The 14513-nt window shown below is 41.0% G+C and overlaps 1 protein-coding gene across 8 annotated transcripts in view; it reads right to left on the reverse strand.

Moving 5' to 3' along the window:
- Positions 1–14513, reverse strand: part of LOC143354414 (venom dipeptidyl peptidase 4) — a 345338-nt gene that overhangs the window by 317185 nt on the left and 13640 nt on the right. For 7 of the 8 annotated variants that reach the window (XM_076788472.1, XM_076788469.1, XM_076788470.1 and 4 more), the window contains one exon: positions 84–128. The exons of the other annotated variant lie outside the window; for it this stretch is intronic. In XM_076788472.1, coding sequence (XP_076644587.1) covers positions 84–128 — 45 coding nt within the window. The remainder of the gene's footprint in view (positions 1–83; positions 129–14513) is intronic. 8 annotated transcript variants of the gene reach the window in all.

Genomic DNA, 14513 nt, shown 5'->3' on the forward strand with positions numbered 1-14513 from the left:
ACGAAAGAATGATGTGTTTAAAGAAAATTTGGTTAACGTTGTGTTAAGAATAACAATTATTTTACTGATGTATTCTTTCTTACCAAATTGGTAAATGGACTTCGATTTTCCTTTGCTCCATCAGGAACCTGATAAGATAATAAAAATTGATTTAAATCTTCGAATTGTCGCTAAAATATTAAATAATTATTAACAATATTTTCTTCTTGTATTGAAAGGGATTTAAGTTGAATTATGCATTGAAATTTATTCCTCGTTTCGTGCCAATCCAAGATGCATACTATTTTGCATACATGAGTATTGAACTTCTGCACACGCTTACGATAAATGTATAATTTCAATCTCCACCGGAAAATTATTAATAATAAATGAACTCTTGCGAGCCTAGAATAAACCATAAAGCGAAAGATTAATTTCGATGCCGTAATTTGAATGAGAAATCCATCAAACTTGACATGATCGTCGTACATTTAAATCCTGACAGAGACAAACATTCGGTGGTAAAAAAATGTATATATTGTTTATTATCTGGCTGCATAATTAGAATTTAATTGCATTCTCCGTATTTCGATGGTTTTTAGGAATTTCCCGGTTCGCTTAGAGAACCAGGACAACCATAATTACGTTGCAGAATCCCACAGGGCCATTACTATGTTGCAGAATCCCTGTCGGCCATTGTTCTACCGTGAGCAAACTTTTTTGTTTCTCCTTACGGAAGTTTGTTGTTCCATTACTCTAGCTGTATTTACGTTTCGTCCGTATTCATTGCAACATTGGAGATTCGCGCTTAATAGGCGGAATAATGAGACAAACACGAGTCTCGTTACGTAATAGTTGTGCGCGGTATTGATGGAAATAATGACGAGTTCCTCTTTTTTTTCGATTTCATGCTCAAAGATTCGATCGATTCCACGACCGGTTATCCGGCTCTAATCGCCCGCGGGAATTACGTGGGGCATTAAGTCGTCGCAGTGATAATAAATAGCAACTGTATTCATCACTTTGTAGCATTCCTCTGTAATTTTTCCAATCTTATAATTTCCCTAACGAGAGACGCCTCGTTTGCTTGCGCGCACAGTAATCTCTCCTTATTCGGCGAAAACTGACCGAGGCTCGGTACAACCTCGTTTATCCGAACACGTACAACCTCGTTTTACAAGCTGCTCGACTTCCAAAGAAACTGTATGGTTTTTCATTAAAGAAGGTTTCGAGGTGTTCCTCGAACCTAGATCTTTCAATAAAAATTCGTATGTCAAAAGTGCTGGCCAGAACGCTTCAAAATACAGTGAATTCTCGATATATGTCAACAACGCTGTCTTGTCAGCGCCGTGTATCGTCTAGGAGACATACCCAAGTTATGTTTACACTCTTCGGCGTCCGAGCACTCTCGAGCTCCGCGGTAGTGGGGATAATTCCGCGACGTTTATCATCCAGGCCTTGGCGACATATATCGAGAAATAACCGTAATCTTTTGAATCATATGCAAATTAATCTGCTATTTATTGCTGTAAATACGAACTAAAAAAACAACAGAAGCTGGCGCAAACCGATTGAAATACCCCAAAGAAGATGATTATTTAATTAACCTATCCAGTCGGTATAAAAATATGTATGTAAAAAAATCTGGCCAGAAATCTGAACAAAAATCTGTAGAAACATAAAAATCAATCTACCACATATCGCAACAACCGATCAAAATTCCTCGAAGAACGCAACACTGATTGTTTGATTGGCCACTCTATACGCTCCCGCGAACTATTTACTATTATCTCCGGTGAAAGAATCGAACACATTCAACGGTGGAGGATGAGGTGGTACTTGTTAACAAAATCGAATCAAATAGAGCGGAACGAAAGCGGGAAAGGTAGACTTTTTTCGCAACTGCAACGATGCGTTTGAATGACGCGCGCGCGCGTAGAACGCCGAGGGGGTTCGAGAGCACGCGCGTAATCGAATCGAATACGAATCGAATGGAATCGGAGTGAAATGAAGCAGGGCAAAAAGTATCTCGCGCCGCCCGGAATATCTTTCCCGGCCAAATATTTTTATGAGCCGATCTTAAGGCCCATTTCCACTTAACTGAATCGTATAAATCGTATCGGAACGATCGCGTTTCGACTGCACCCGTTTTCCCCGTTAAACGTTCCTTCGATTCGCATTAAATCCAGACGGGGGATTTTTCCCCGAGGCTGCTAACAACGGCGACCGGTTCTGAACAAACGGACATTTATTTTACCGAATTGTATTGTTTGTCGAGCCAATAAGAAACCCATTACAGCGGGCGAATTTCGTATTTATTGCTGGGAAAATTGACGGTGAATTCATTGCCGTTCCCTTAGAATTCCTTCCGAATTTGTTGGACAAAGAAAGATTGGAATAGCACCTTCGATTCAATTGATATTGCTTTTCCGTTCGAAAAATGTCAATTGCCCGTTTACGCTTCAGCATTACAGATTTTACCAAACGGTTTTATCGACTATACTTTATGTTTTAAGATACTGTTTAGGATACATTAAAGTCGTCATAGATTATCATCATTCTGTATCAATTAAAAACGAACGGTTGCTAAATAATGTGCTTCATTGTGCTTCAATATTGTCTGCCATTTTGTCCCAATATTCAGTTCAAACTGCATTAATTTTTTCCCCTCTGTCCCTCTATAACACGACATAATAATACTACGAATTTTATCCATTCACAACAAAAATTGGTACATCAAGTGCATACAGTGTGAACCTTCGAAGAATTTAAAAACAATGTTGCATGACGTTCGACTCAAAAAATGCGTATGTAGCCGCCGTGTCTCGTAATTAGTACACTCGAATTTTTCATACAAATCTACGGTCCAACAATTCAAATGAAAGTACCATGAAGTAAGACTTTGTAAATTTGTACGATGCACAATATCAACGGAATAATTTCTAAATCAACTAGACAAAAATGAAATAGTCTTTTGCGACAGTTTGCGAAAGTTTCAAAAATTAATAAACCTTTGCACGGTTCCGTCTTCGGGAATAACTGGAATCGTTGCATTCTGGATATTTGTGCTAGTTCTTTTTTATTCGATCCGAGTTGATCCTCGGTATCGCCGCGAGCTGCTTCATATTCGAATGCATGAGAAAGAATAATTTTCTCCTCAACCTGATTCGACGTGATTTTCGTGGAGCCGTGGATCCGTGGCGCAGTAGGTTGGCCGACGCTATCGATTAAAAATAAAAGGAGAACGGGGGGGGGGGGATTCGCGAGATAAATTTCAGCCGGTAACCGTTCGATGGAAATCCGTTCGACGGTTTCGTCACCTCCGGTATACCTTTTGTCGACTATCGGAAGCTTTCTGAGCACTTCGGCATAAGTTATCCGAACGTACCGCGGAAATTGTTTATGCCAAATTTGCCACGCATTCGTCGCAGATTGCGGGAATCCCCCGCGCTCCGCTGCAAGCTTATCGCTCGCGCCGTTTCAACTTGATTCGTTTACACGCGAACCGTTCAATCAAAATGTTATCGCCTCGACTCAAGCCGGATTTAATGCAAACAAACTTCGCCTGATGCATCAGTTTGCCGACTGCAACTGCTGGAACGAGTGCTGGAAAAAGGGAAACAAGAATCGGAATATGTTCGAACACACACACGCACGCACGCACCGGCATACCTCGCCACGAAAATTATCAATCGGAATTAAAAGGCGGAACAGCAGAATTTGACCGAGTAATCCTGTTTTGTTGAGCATTATATAATTATTTGCGTCAGGAGTGCTCGCGAATAATCCACTGGTTTTTATCGAATCCATCGAATTTATCGCTGTTGATTGCAGCCGAGAATTAATGCTAGCCGTTTTATGGGATTTTTAATGAACGAGGTCGATCCTTGTCGACTGGATTTCTTAATCAGTGTTGCTAATTTATCAAGACGCGCGGTGAATGAATTTTTCATAGGGTCTCTATACAAATTCACATCTTCATTAGTCATTTGATAGAAATTTGAATATTATTTAAACGAGATCGATCCTTGTTGAAAGGACTTTTTGGAAAAGGACAATTTATGTAAAAAAAAATTGGATTGTGCGAAAACTTTTGTACTAGAAATTGCGTCGAGCAAAGAATTAAATATTTCTTAACCACTTCGTTAGGCGGTGGCATTATTGACCGCTTAAGACTATAACCGTGAATAGAAAGCTCCGTTTAAATCGTGAAACAGGTGAAATTGGAAATGTCACGCGGATTAGAAATCACGCGCAAGGGGTCACGGATTGCCTGTGGTCAGACGTACTCTACCAATCTAGCTAGCAACGAATCTATACTGCACTATATGATTTACCTCAAGGAAATTGTTTGATATGCGTTTATGGAAATGTTAAAATGCCTTTATCAGGAATTATTCAATTAATTTATTGCATATTGGAAATTTGCACAAAAATCCGCAGTGATATAAAATAGTCCTACTTAGTGCTCTGTAAATCTAGTGTGAATAAAGGGGGTCAAATAAATTCTTTTCATTATCATAAACCATAAAACAACGAAAGAAGCACAATTTCATTCCAGAACCAGGCGAAAATCCTTTGGGTAACTATTGTCAAGAAGGCCAAGAGAAGCTCGGAATAAATATTTACCCGACGTAAAAGCGAACTTTGTTTCAGGGACAAGTTCCCGAAGAAAATACTTATTGGATAACGCGCTTTTCCCCGGGAAAAAAATAAATCCGTCTCGAAAGGATTAAACGAGGAGACGTCCGGGCAAAGTTTCGCGAGGCAAGAAATCGCCGGGCGTTGAAAGACGCTCCCGGAGCAATTAACAGGATCCCTTGTCGCTCTCGGAACTGGAAAAAAATTTTTCATAAACAGCCGGATCGCCGCCATTTAATGGTAATCTGTTCCGGCCGGTTTTTATTATCCTTTTCGCGTGGGATCGCTAATTACTTGGTAGATTAATTCCCTCCCAGCCCGGGCCAGCGCGGCCGGATATTACGGGATTAAGTTGCTCTTTTACGTCATGTTACGGACAGGGAACCATTTTTCTTTCGGCGAGCTTTTTGGCCGGATTTTGCGAAAGAAAGAACCGCGAAACTTCCTGGCGAATTTTATCGCGTTCTGACCGGTTGCGAAAACGACAATACGTTTCGCGCGATTTCACCAATGTGGCCACAAGTTAAATTGTCACACCCCCCACCCCCTGCATGGTCCGTGCACTATCACCGGTAGCTCGTTTCTTGTTTACGAGGCGGTGTAAAAAATTAGGATCCCGCCCCTCAAATGAGTCCTGGCTCCGGAACGATCTCATCTCGAGACGAATGAATTCAGAAAGCTGTCCAAATAATTTCCACAATATGATACCAGTATTTTTTCCAGGATTTTCATTTTTTACAACCAGAGTTTCCAACCGAAAAATCGGAAAAAATTGTCGGCTATGTGTTTCAATGTGTTAAAAGTGTCAGATTTTTTTTTAGAATTTTTAAGCGCGATTAAATCTAGAAAATGAGGTAAAAACTGATTTTTTGTTTTTTCCCCGTAACTACCCTTACAGGCGAGGTATAGGGATAAAACTTTTAGGGTTCTTTCTTGGTAGGCTATCAAACCAGCCATTTCCCACTAAAATCGGCTGAAGGGCATTTTTGACTCTTCAGATCATTTATTTGTTTGCAGAAATAATAACGCAGAGATTGCAGTAGAATTGAAAAGATTTGATCTGTTGATTGGAAGCTAAACAATTATTCCCTAATTCTATTATATCTTCAACGGTTTAAAATTATTTCGAAATATTTCAAACATTTATTTATTTGATTTCATCTCGACGAATTAATTCAGAAAACTGTCCAGAAATAATTGCTCGGTTTACAGCGATCGACATCGACGCAGAAAATTAATATTTCAGGCAACTGGACATGGTTAAATTAATGAGGCATTAAATCTAGCGCAGAATTATTTTAAATTTCGTATCAGAAGTTTTTCCGCCATTGATCGAACGCACCATCGAATGTAACAAACGTACCAATAATCGAAACATTACCTTCGCGCTGCACGTCAGCGAAATTGCATTTACAAGATCCAATTAACAGAATGGAAAATTGAAAAAAACGTGGAGTGGAGTGTTCTTGAACGTTTCAAACGTGATTGAAAAATAATGAACTTGTATATTCTTTTAACGAGAAACGAACCGTGACTTTTCGGTATTTATACGTTCGCTGGATCAAGCCTGCAATTTATATATTTTATGCATTTTATAATATAAACACGAGTACTCAACCACTCGCACTTTTTACCTAAATAAAATGTTTCGTTGCTCGGTGCATAGATGATTAAACACTATAGAGTGTCCGTGCGTTACAATCGAACCAATTTGTTCGAATCTCATCCAGGCTTCTACCTTTGCTTGTGTGTTATTTAAATAACAGATACTATTATTGGACGTGAAAAATTCCACTTTTAACAAGTTACAAAATAGTAGTGGGGAAAAATTTCTGTTGCTACCTACGTAAGTATAACAAAAATAAAAATACTGTCACTCTTTATTGGAGTTCACTTCAATATTATATAATATTGGGTATGCCATAAGCGCAAATTTCTAAACATCAGAGGGTGGAAATTTTAACGACTCATTATGTATTTTTAAATTTCAATTTCACTTTTGGAACAAAAATGGAGACAGCCAATTTCGAGTCCACCGATTTTTTATCATAAACTTTCTAAGGGATGAACAAGGATTAAAGGAGGACATTAAATTAAATAGTTAAAAATTGGAGTCCTCAATTAGGATTCCAATCTATTGGGGTGAAAATTCGTAGCAACCCCTTCCACAGATGAGAGGGTTGTGAACATTGCACACCGTTCACGAAAAAATATAATTTAAACCCGTTTCCCGTTTAAGTCTAAAAAATTGACGATTATCTCTGTTAGAGAATAGAATATCGAATATCCTTAAAATGTTACTTTGTTTTGTTCACACGATTTTGTTCCAAAACGTATCAACCCTAGCCAGTCTCTGCTATCTCTCGCAATTCGAGCGGACCGTTGACCGATCGTTCGTTCGATTCGATTCCCTTTTTCACCGGATTCCATCCCTTCCATGATCACATTCAGGCCGTGGCCCGTATTTTCTTCACCGTATTCGAGTTAGCACCCCGTTTCGCTTTCAAGTCCCACGGAAAGTTGCCCGCCCTTTTTTATTACATTCGAATTGCTCGATTGCTCTATGAGAAGTTAAATGAGGACCCCCGGGGCGAAGTGACCCGGGTTTTATGATCCACCCAGGGAGGGAACAGGGTGTGAGGAACTGAAAGGGAGGGAAAAAGGCAGCGAGAGAAGGAAGGGCAGAGAAAGGAGTACAGCCCTGAAAAACGCTGAGACAGTTCGAACCTCTGTGGGTGATGCATATCGCGCCGTATCAAGCTGACTGACGGGCTCTTTGCTTGAATTTTATTAATAGAAAAAAAAATGGACATGTTATGCCAGCGAAGGACGATGAAATTTGAACATTTTCTACCTCGGTTTCCCATAAGAGGTGCAAGAGGATTCAACCGAATTGGCTAATTGTGTTAATCCAATACTCTGTAGTCTCAAATGTAATTTTCCATCTGAAAATTAAATTAATATTTCAGGGTTTAGTCTACTGTATTAGTTATGCGCATATAAAATCTTCGCAATTTCATTTCGACTGCAGTAATTACAATAAATTTTGAGAGAGTTGATTCGTTAACTGAGAGCGAAACGACTTATTTACTCGTAAATCTATCATTTAATTTCCTCGTTACGTCTTGAATTTAATTTATATTTAAAATTAATGTCGAATATCTACAACATTCATTTCCTGTTTTCTAGAGTCAAAATCCTCTTTCACCAGGCACGATTTAATCAACGTTATTTAAAAAAATTGTATAAAATATAAAACACCAAACCTTGAAAATAACAACCGAATAAAAACTCAACGGAATCAGATTAAAAAAATCAGCGCACAAACCCCACCGAAGAATTAATCGTAAAAATCGATCTGTAATCACCTCGCACACTAAAAAGCGTTACACCGATCTCGTTTGAAACATCAAATAAAATCTCCTCCTATAAAGAACCGATATTTAAATATTCCCTGCAGGGTCGCAAGCACAGAAGGGTTAAACCATAACGAGTTGGTGGTAGTTCAAACAATCTACCGTCCTCCGGTTTAACAAGTTAAAAGTCAACGAACCTTTCCGAGCTCGCTCGATCAATTATTTTCCTCTTCGCCGGGCTTCCGCCGTAATGCTTGTATATTTAAAGAGTTTCTTTATACTGTCCCCGAGAAATTTCCATCGGTATACTTGAAATCAACCAACGGGACAGCTTGACAGCGGTCGAGGGATTCTTTGTCGCTCTCGATTACCGGAAGAAACGCTGTTATGAATGTCAAAACGCGTATCAGATTCTCGTTTAAAAGCAATCTATCTCGGGAAAGGACATTGTTCGAGGACTTTTGAACAATCAACAATTCCTGGACGAACCCTGGGGATCAGTAATACTATTAAACACTGCCCGATTATGATCAACGGTCCACGATTCCTCTGAATTATCGAAAAAACATCAATATCTCTCAACATCTTATGCACGAGTCAATGGGTATAGCCGAATAAGATGGTCAAAAATGCCCCCAAACAAAATTGACTTTTTTGGTCATACTACTCCATAGGGCTCCCAAAGAAACCCCTCTGTGACAAGTTTCAAGTCGGTACCCCTACCACAAGGGTAGTTATAGGGTGAGCACGGTTTAATGAATTATGCTCTGTTTCTTCTCTGCTCGACTGAACAAAAGATTTCGAAAAAATTCATGAACATTCTACCGAATAGCACACATGACAGTGAATTATTTCAGAATTTTTGGTTGCAAAATCGATTTTTAAAAAATCCGGAAACATGAAATTGCCGATTTTATATTGAACGTTTACCGGTTTATAATTTCAGACTTGAAGCCTCATACGAGAGAAAAATCATAAAACGAACTTGCGTACACCTAATACCAAATCGGACCTACGCATTTCCGTCATAAACGTGCAAAATCCACAGACACTTGCAGATCAGTGTAAAATTGTTTAATTTAGAAAATTGTATTCTCGCTGTATTTTCCCTGCAATCTTGGAGGCAAAGGCCAGGATAAAGGGCTGATTTCAAAAGGGAAAAGTCCTCGAGGGTCGGCACATCATAAGGGTGAACAAATAACAGGCATCGGGGCCGATCGTGTGCGCACGGTATTGCGAATTGGCCGCCGGAATTAGGTCGGCGGAGCACAAAAGGAACCTGCAAATATATTTTTTTCCCATCGGTTTCCGATACACAGGAATCGGCTTAACGCCGACTGGCGACCGCCCTTTCTCCGTCGGCCGAGTGATTATCATTTTCCTTTATGGACCGACCAAACTACTCTGTGTTTCGGAACCCGAGAGCAAATGAAAAGTGCGCGACCATTTCGCGCAAACTAAAGTTTGGTCGCAGCAGGCTCTCTGCCGTTCGGTGGGTACTGATGAAGGGTATATGGCTTGGCCCTTGCTTGCGCCCGTTGTCTCAAGTGTTACTCGGGTTAAAGGTTCACCAGGACGCACGGGGGTTGGGTGTTGAAAAGTTTTACTAGAGCAGTTTGTCGTTACCAAGTTTCTCGATACCGAAATTCCTCAATTTTGTAATGGGTTGACAAGCTTCTAAGTCTTCAATGTTTAAATTGTGGATTTTTTATAGGCCAAATGTTTTAGTGCTCAAATATTGGGTCCGTGGATTTTTCTAGGAACCAAATATATAATTGTTTAAATTGTCAATATTTTAAATATTCGGGTCTCTCAATGGGCTTAACTTTACTTCGGGAAATCAGAAATTTTTAACTTTTTTCTAGGTAATGCTGTAGATTTTGACGAGAAAGTGCCGAAAATCCAGGTTTCAATCCTAGGGGATCAAAAGTTATACGTGTGTAAAGGTGTGCGCGATTTTTAGCGTTTTTGACCGGCAAGGGCACCGCCATATTGGTATGTAGTGACTGTCGCCCCTCATTCGCCAGAGTTGAAACCAGAGTTCTCGTCGTTTCAAATTTGTGACTTGCCAATCAAATTATCATTGACCAACTGCCGGGCTCCGAACAATTATCGCTCCGTACAAATAGAAATGTTTGATCTTTTTCATTGAGATGGAGCGAAAGGAAGAGAATATTTTAATTGAGACATTTCATAAGAAAAAGTCAACTGACCCAATTAAAAAATTCAATGCTAATTGTAACAGTTTCGTTTCAGGTATCCCGTTCCTTTACAATCTGAAACATTTCTGTTCTACGATAAAAAAAAAATTCCAACTACATTCGCGTTTCCAATTAACCTCATCGTCTCCGTGCACGTTATCTTCCCCAATCATCTGAAGTCAATTGAAATAAATTATTTAAAAAAAAAACATCACGCTAAAAATTCCCCGAGGCCATCAGAAATTCGCTGGAGAGGAAGAGTCCCGAGGAATCGATGTGCATTTCCTGAGAAAGCTGAAGTCCCGGTGCCTGTCACCGGTCATATCAACAATAAAACAACATCAAACCACGTTCCCCGGAGCTATCATCCCATGCCGGCTGTTTATAATACCAGAAGCAAACTCGCCGGTCCGTCTTTCTTCAAGAATCCAAAACAGAGGTGAATTGGCTTCGTCGTAGAGAAGTTTCTGCAGTCTGCGCGAAGACGGTACACTCTCTATGTCCTTCAGAACGAACTTCCGGCGGCCAAGTCTTCGCGTCCGGTTGACTCAGCCCTTTGAATCCTCGAAACCAGTCCGGGACCGGTCCGGCAACTCGCGAAACAACGGAAAACAACAACAACGGCCGGTGTATTCTTGCCGACGCGGGCCAGAATGAAGACCACCGTTGTTTCTCTCGATTGCCGGAAGCCTAATTGTTTGTCCGTTTCGACGTTTCGAGGCCTCCCCACCCTTTGCCGTTCATCCCTTCGCCCCTTCGCCCTACACACCGTCACTGTTATCCACCGTTTTTCCTCTCGAACCGGCAATTACTCGGCCGCTATTTCCCGTTAACAAAAGCGAAACAACCGGATCACTAAGCCGCGTCCACACGCTCGGGACTGCTGCGAAGAGTGCTTCGTCGGGCTCAGTCCGAAAGCGATTATACAGTTAGAGAATAATAGACAAATGCGCTTGCTCGCCGCGGGGAAATGTTTTCATGGACTAGGTTTCTGCAACACCGAAAGTGACTGTTTATAAAAATAAATTTGACTAGTGTTAAACAGGTTTGAACTTTACAATCACCCCCACCCCAAGCTTTAAGTACCTATTATTAAATACTTATTATTGTTGTATTAATTATTAGTAGAAGTTACAGGTTCCCGGGATATTCGCAGTAGCGGCATCTATGCCAGAATTCAATGTGGTAGTACGAATGTTTTTTGCAAATATCTCGGGAACTTGTAATTTCCGCCAAAAATGAAACTCGTACATTGATCGCATCTAAACGAGGGGAATGACGTAGAACATGTAGCAAGATCTTGGGGAGGGGGGGAATTGTAAAGTTCGGCCCCTCGAAGAATCATCCATTTGGTTTAAACGTCGTAAGATCTTGCACCGAGTGTGTAAAGTTTTAGTTAACCTTTAGAGGGCGTGACGATCACTACAATGGCCAGAGACAATCGTGGGCATTTTGCTTAGGGTCCTAGTGTGGACGCGGCTTTGCAAGAAAGCACGATCGGGTAATTCGATGGAAACACTCCGGAATCACTCGGAATTACTTCACGGCGGCCGGGCAGAGATCACTGTTGAAAAGAGAGATCGGGACAAGGAGAGGGCTACGCGTACACAGATAGGGAGAGAGAGAGAAAGAGAGAGAGAGGGAGAGAGAGAGAGAGGAAGGGACTACGGGGGATAGAGAGGTTCTCGCGGGAAGAAAATAACAGGATCGTCATTCGTTTTCGCTGTTATTGTAGTCTGGTGTGCACGTGAACGGACCGCGAGCCCGTGTACGTGTAACGCGCGTAACCCACGAATTCCTTCCGGAGTCGTGGTCGTTCCACTAAATACGCGAGATCCAATTTGGACGAACCCCAAAATTCGAAGAAATAGTGCTGCATATATACGCGAGTGCATGTGTGCGATTCCACGTACGTGTATGTACAGGCTGGTAGGTGAACCTGGGGCTTTTATGTAAGACACTCAGTGGCGTAGCGTTCAATTTCAACCGGCGACTCGAGTGTTATTGATAACATTGACTTCCCTGCTGTTTCTACCGTTTCAACGATCGTCTTTCTCCCGACTCTCATTGATCGACTCTATTCTAGTCCAATATAAAGAATATTACTTTATCTGATACCGTGACGGTGAACTACGGTTTTAGCAACGGATACCAAGGCTATAAAAATCCATTTTTAATTGGGAAGATAAAATTCGCTCAGATACAGAACACGTGGCACCAACACTCGAGATGAGAATGTAAGAGACTTGAATTTGACTTTTATTTATTTAGCTAATGCGATCAATGGACTGCGGATCTTCCCGGAGAATAGAAATTGTCTGCGGCAATTGCAAGAGACAAGACCCGAGTAGAAAATTCCTTACCCCTCGAATGACTTCGGTAACCTAGAAATAATGCATCTATATTTTTAAATTTGAAAAAATTCTTAATTTTTAATTTTTTCTTTCAAATTGTACCTACTCATATTTGTCATAAATGCATAAAATCCGCAGCCTGGCGATATAAGTCTAGGTGTGACCTACTTCACGACAGAAAAATTTGTAGAATTAATTCCACCCATTTGAGAGAAACGACCCACCGTGGGAGAAAATTCGCAAGCATGCGGGGTCAGCCGTTTCGCCAATTCGCAGGCGTTCGCTTTCTGCGCGGCCCTGTTTTTGCACGCAGTTTCCGATCCCGGCTCAACAAAGCTGTCATCAACCGAGCCAAGTTGAAGCGGTGGCGTTTGAAGTAACTCGCGTCACGAGCAGACTTTGTACTTTCATCTTCCTCGAGTTTAACATCTTGTACAGCTCCGCGGCTGACTCCCGAAGCTTATGTATCCGGGTGTAGCTGCTCCATCTTGGGAGCTAGCTAACTGGAAAGAGAGAGAATGGAAGAGAGAGAGAGGGAGAGAGAGAGTGAGAGAGAGAAGGCGGTGAGACCATTTGCTGAACTGTCTATCAGTGAAATATCCGGAATATTTGCCGCCGAAACGGAATTTCCGGGATAGAAACGTCGCGCGTGAACTAACCCGTCGTAACATCCCTTATTCGAATTTCCATTTACAAGTCCGCGTCTTTAGCCACCGAACATTCGCATTGGCGGCGGCCCAGTTTTAAACCTAACCCAACGAAATTTTGTAGCGCAAGTGCTTTCCGCCATTTCCGGTAGACGTTTCAGTCACCGTTGGCAACCCTGCTCGATGAGATTTGCATGCGATCCGGAACTTTTTTCAACGGCAGATGGCCACACGCTCGACTTTTTGCTGGACAACGATTCAAAATCCCAAAACTAGTTTTTCGGCTTCGTCCTGACAATTCTGGCTTCAGCAACGATGAAACGGATACAGAAATATTGGAACTGAACGGAGGGGGCTGGAATTCATTGACTGGAAGGTTATGCGATTAAATGTAGAAACTGGGAATTGGTCGGATCGATTGATTTGTTTAAGCAAAAATCGTGCCACAGAAACGTCCCAAAATTCACGGATTTCCACAACCAACATTCGATTGAACGGTACATGTTCTTGTTTGGTAATAAGGGTAGAAAATTGCCGAGAAGCTTGTTCGATGGAAATCGTGTTCGATGTTGAACATTTTTAATTTCGATGTTATTCGCGCGATCGCTTTTCAAACATTAAAATCCTGTTTCATTGGATGTTCGATTTTCAATCCTATACCCGTCGTGGTAATGTTTTAAAATTTGTTTCAGCTGCGTGGATCTGGGTTAAAGGGCTGCTTTACGGTTGATTATTTTTCCGGAAAAAAGGAAATTTAATTAACGACATTAAGGACAACTTAAACACGGGGAAAAGGTTTCGTTTTGATAATGTCCATAAATCGAGTCCATGTTTTCGATCAGCTAATGACTTATGAAAAGCTTCAGCTTTTGTTTTACTATTTTCTGTTGGACATAAAATTACAATGCTGTACTGGCCCAAATTCAATTAACCCTCTGCACTCGGAGAAATTTAATGGGCCACAGTGATTTATATCGTGGAAATGTAAATGAAATGAATTTATTCGACTTTTGGAATAAAATGGCGATGACTAGACTGCGGATCTTTGTCAAGCCCAAATGACGAGATCACTCGTCATGCCCGGATTAAAAAATCGCAGCTAGCTTCTCGTTACTTTTTTCCGCTAGAAAATGCTTCTTCTCTATATTTTTCAAAAGCGTGTACACTGTGAGTTCGTCCCGTTCAACACACAATTGCAAACAGTAACAGTGCGCGTCGCGGTAATGCTCTTTCTCTCAGCGAGACGCGCATTAGCGCCGTTATTTTTGTTCGTTTAATCCCAGGAAAATCGAGTCGGCATTTTGGTTAATTCCATAAACACACTAATAACTCCAG

The sequence above is a fragment of the Halictus rubicundus genome, chromosome 5 (genome assembly GCF_050948215.1).
Source record: "Halictus rubicundus isolate RS-2024b chromosome 5, iyHalRubi1_principal, whole genome shotgun sequence".
NCBI classification, from domain to species: domain Eukaryota; kingdom Metazoa; phylum Arthropoda; class Insecta; order Hymenoptera; family Halictidae; genus Halictus; species Halictus rubicundus.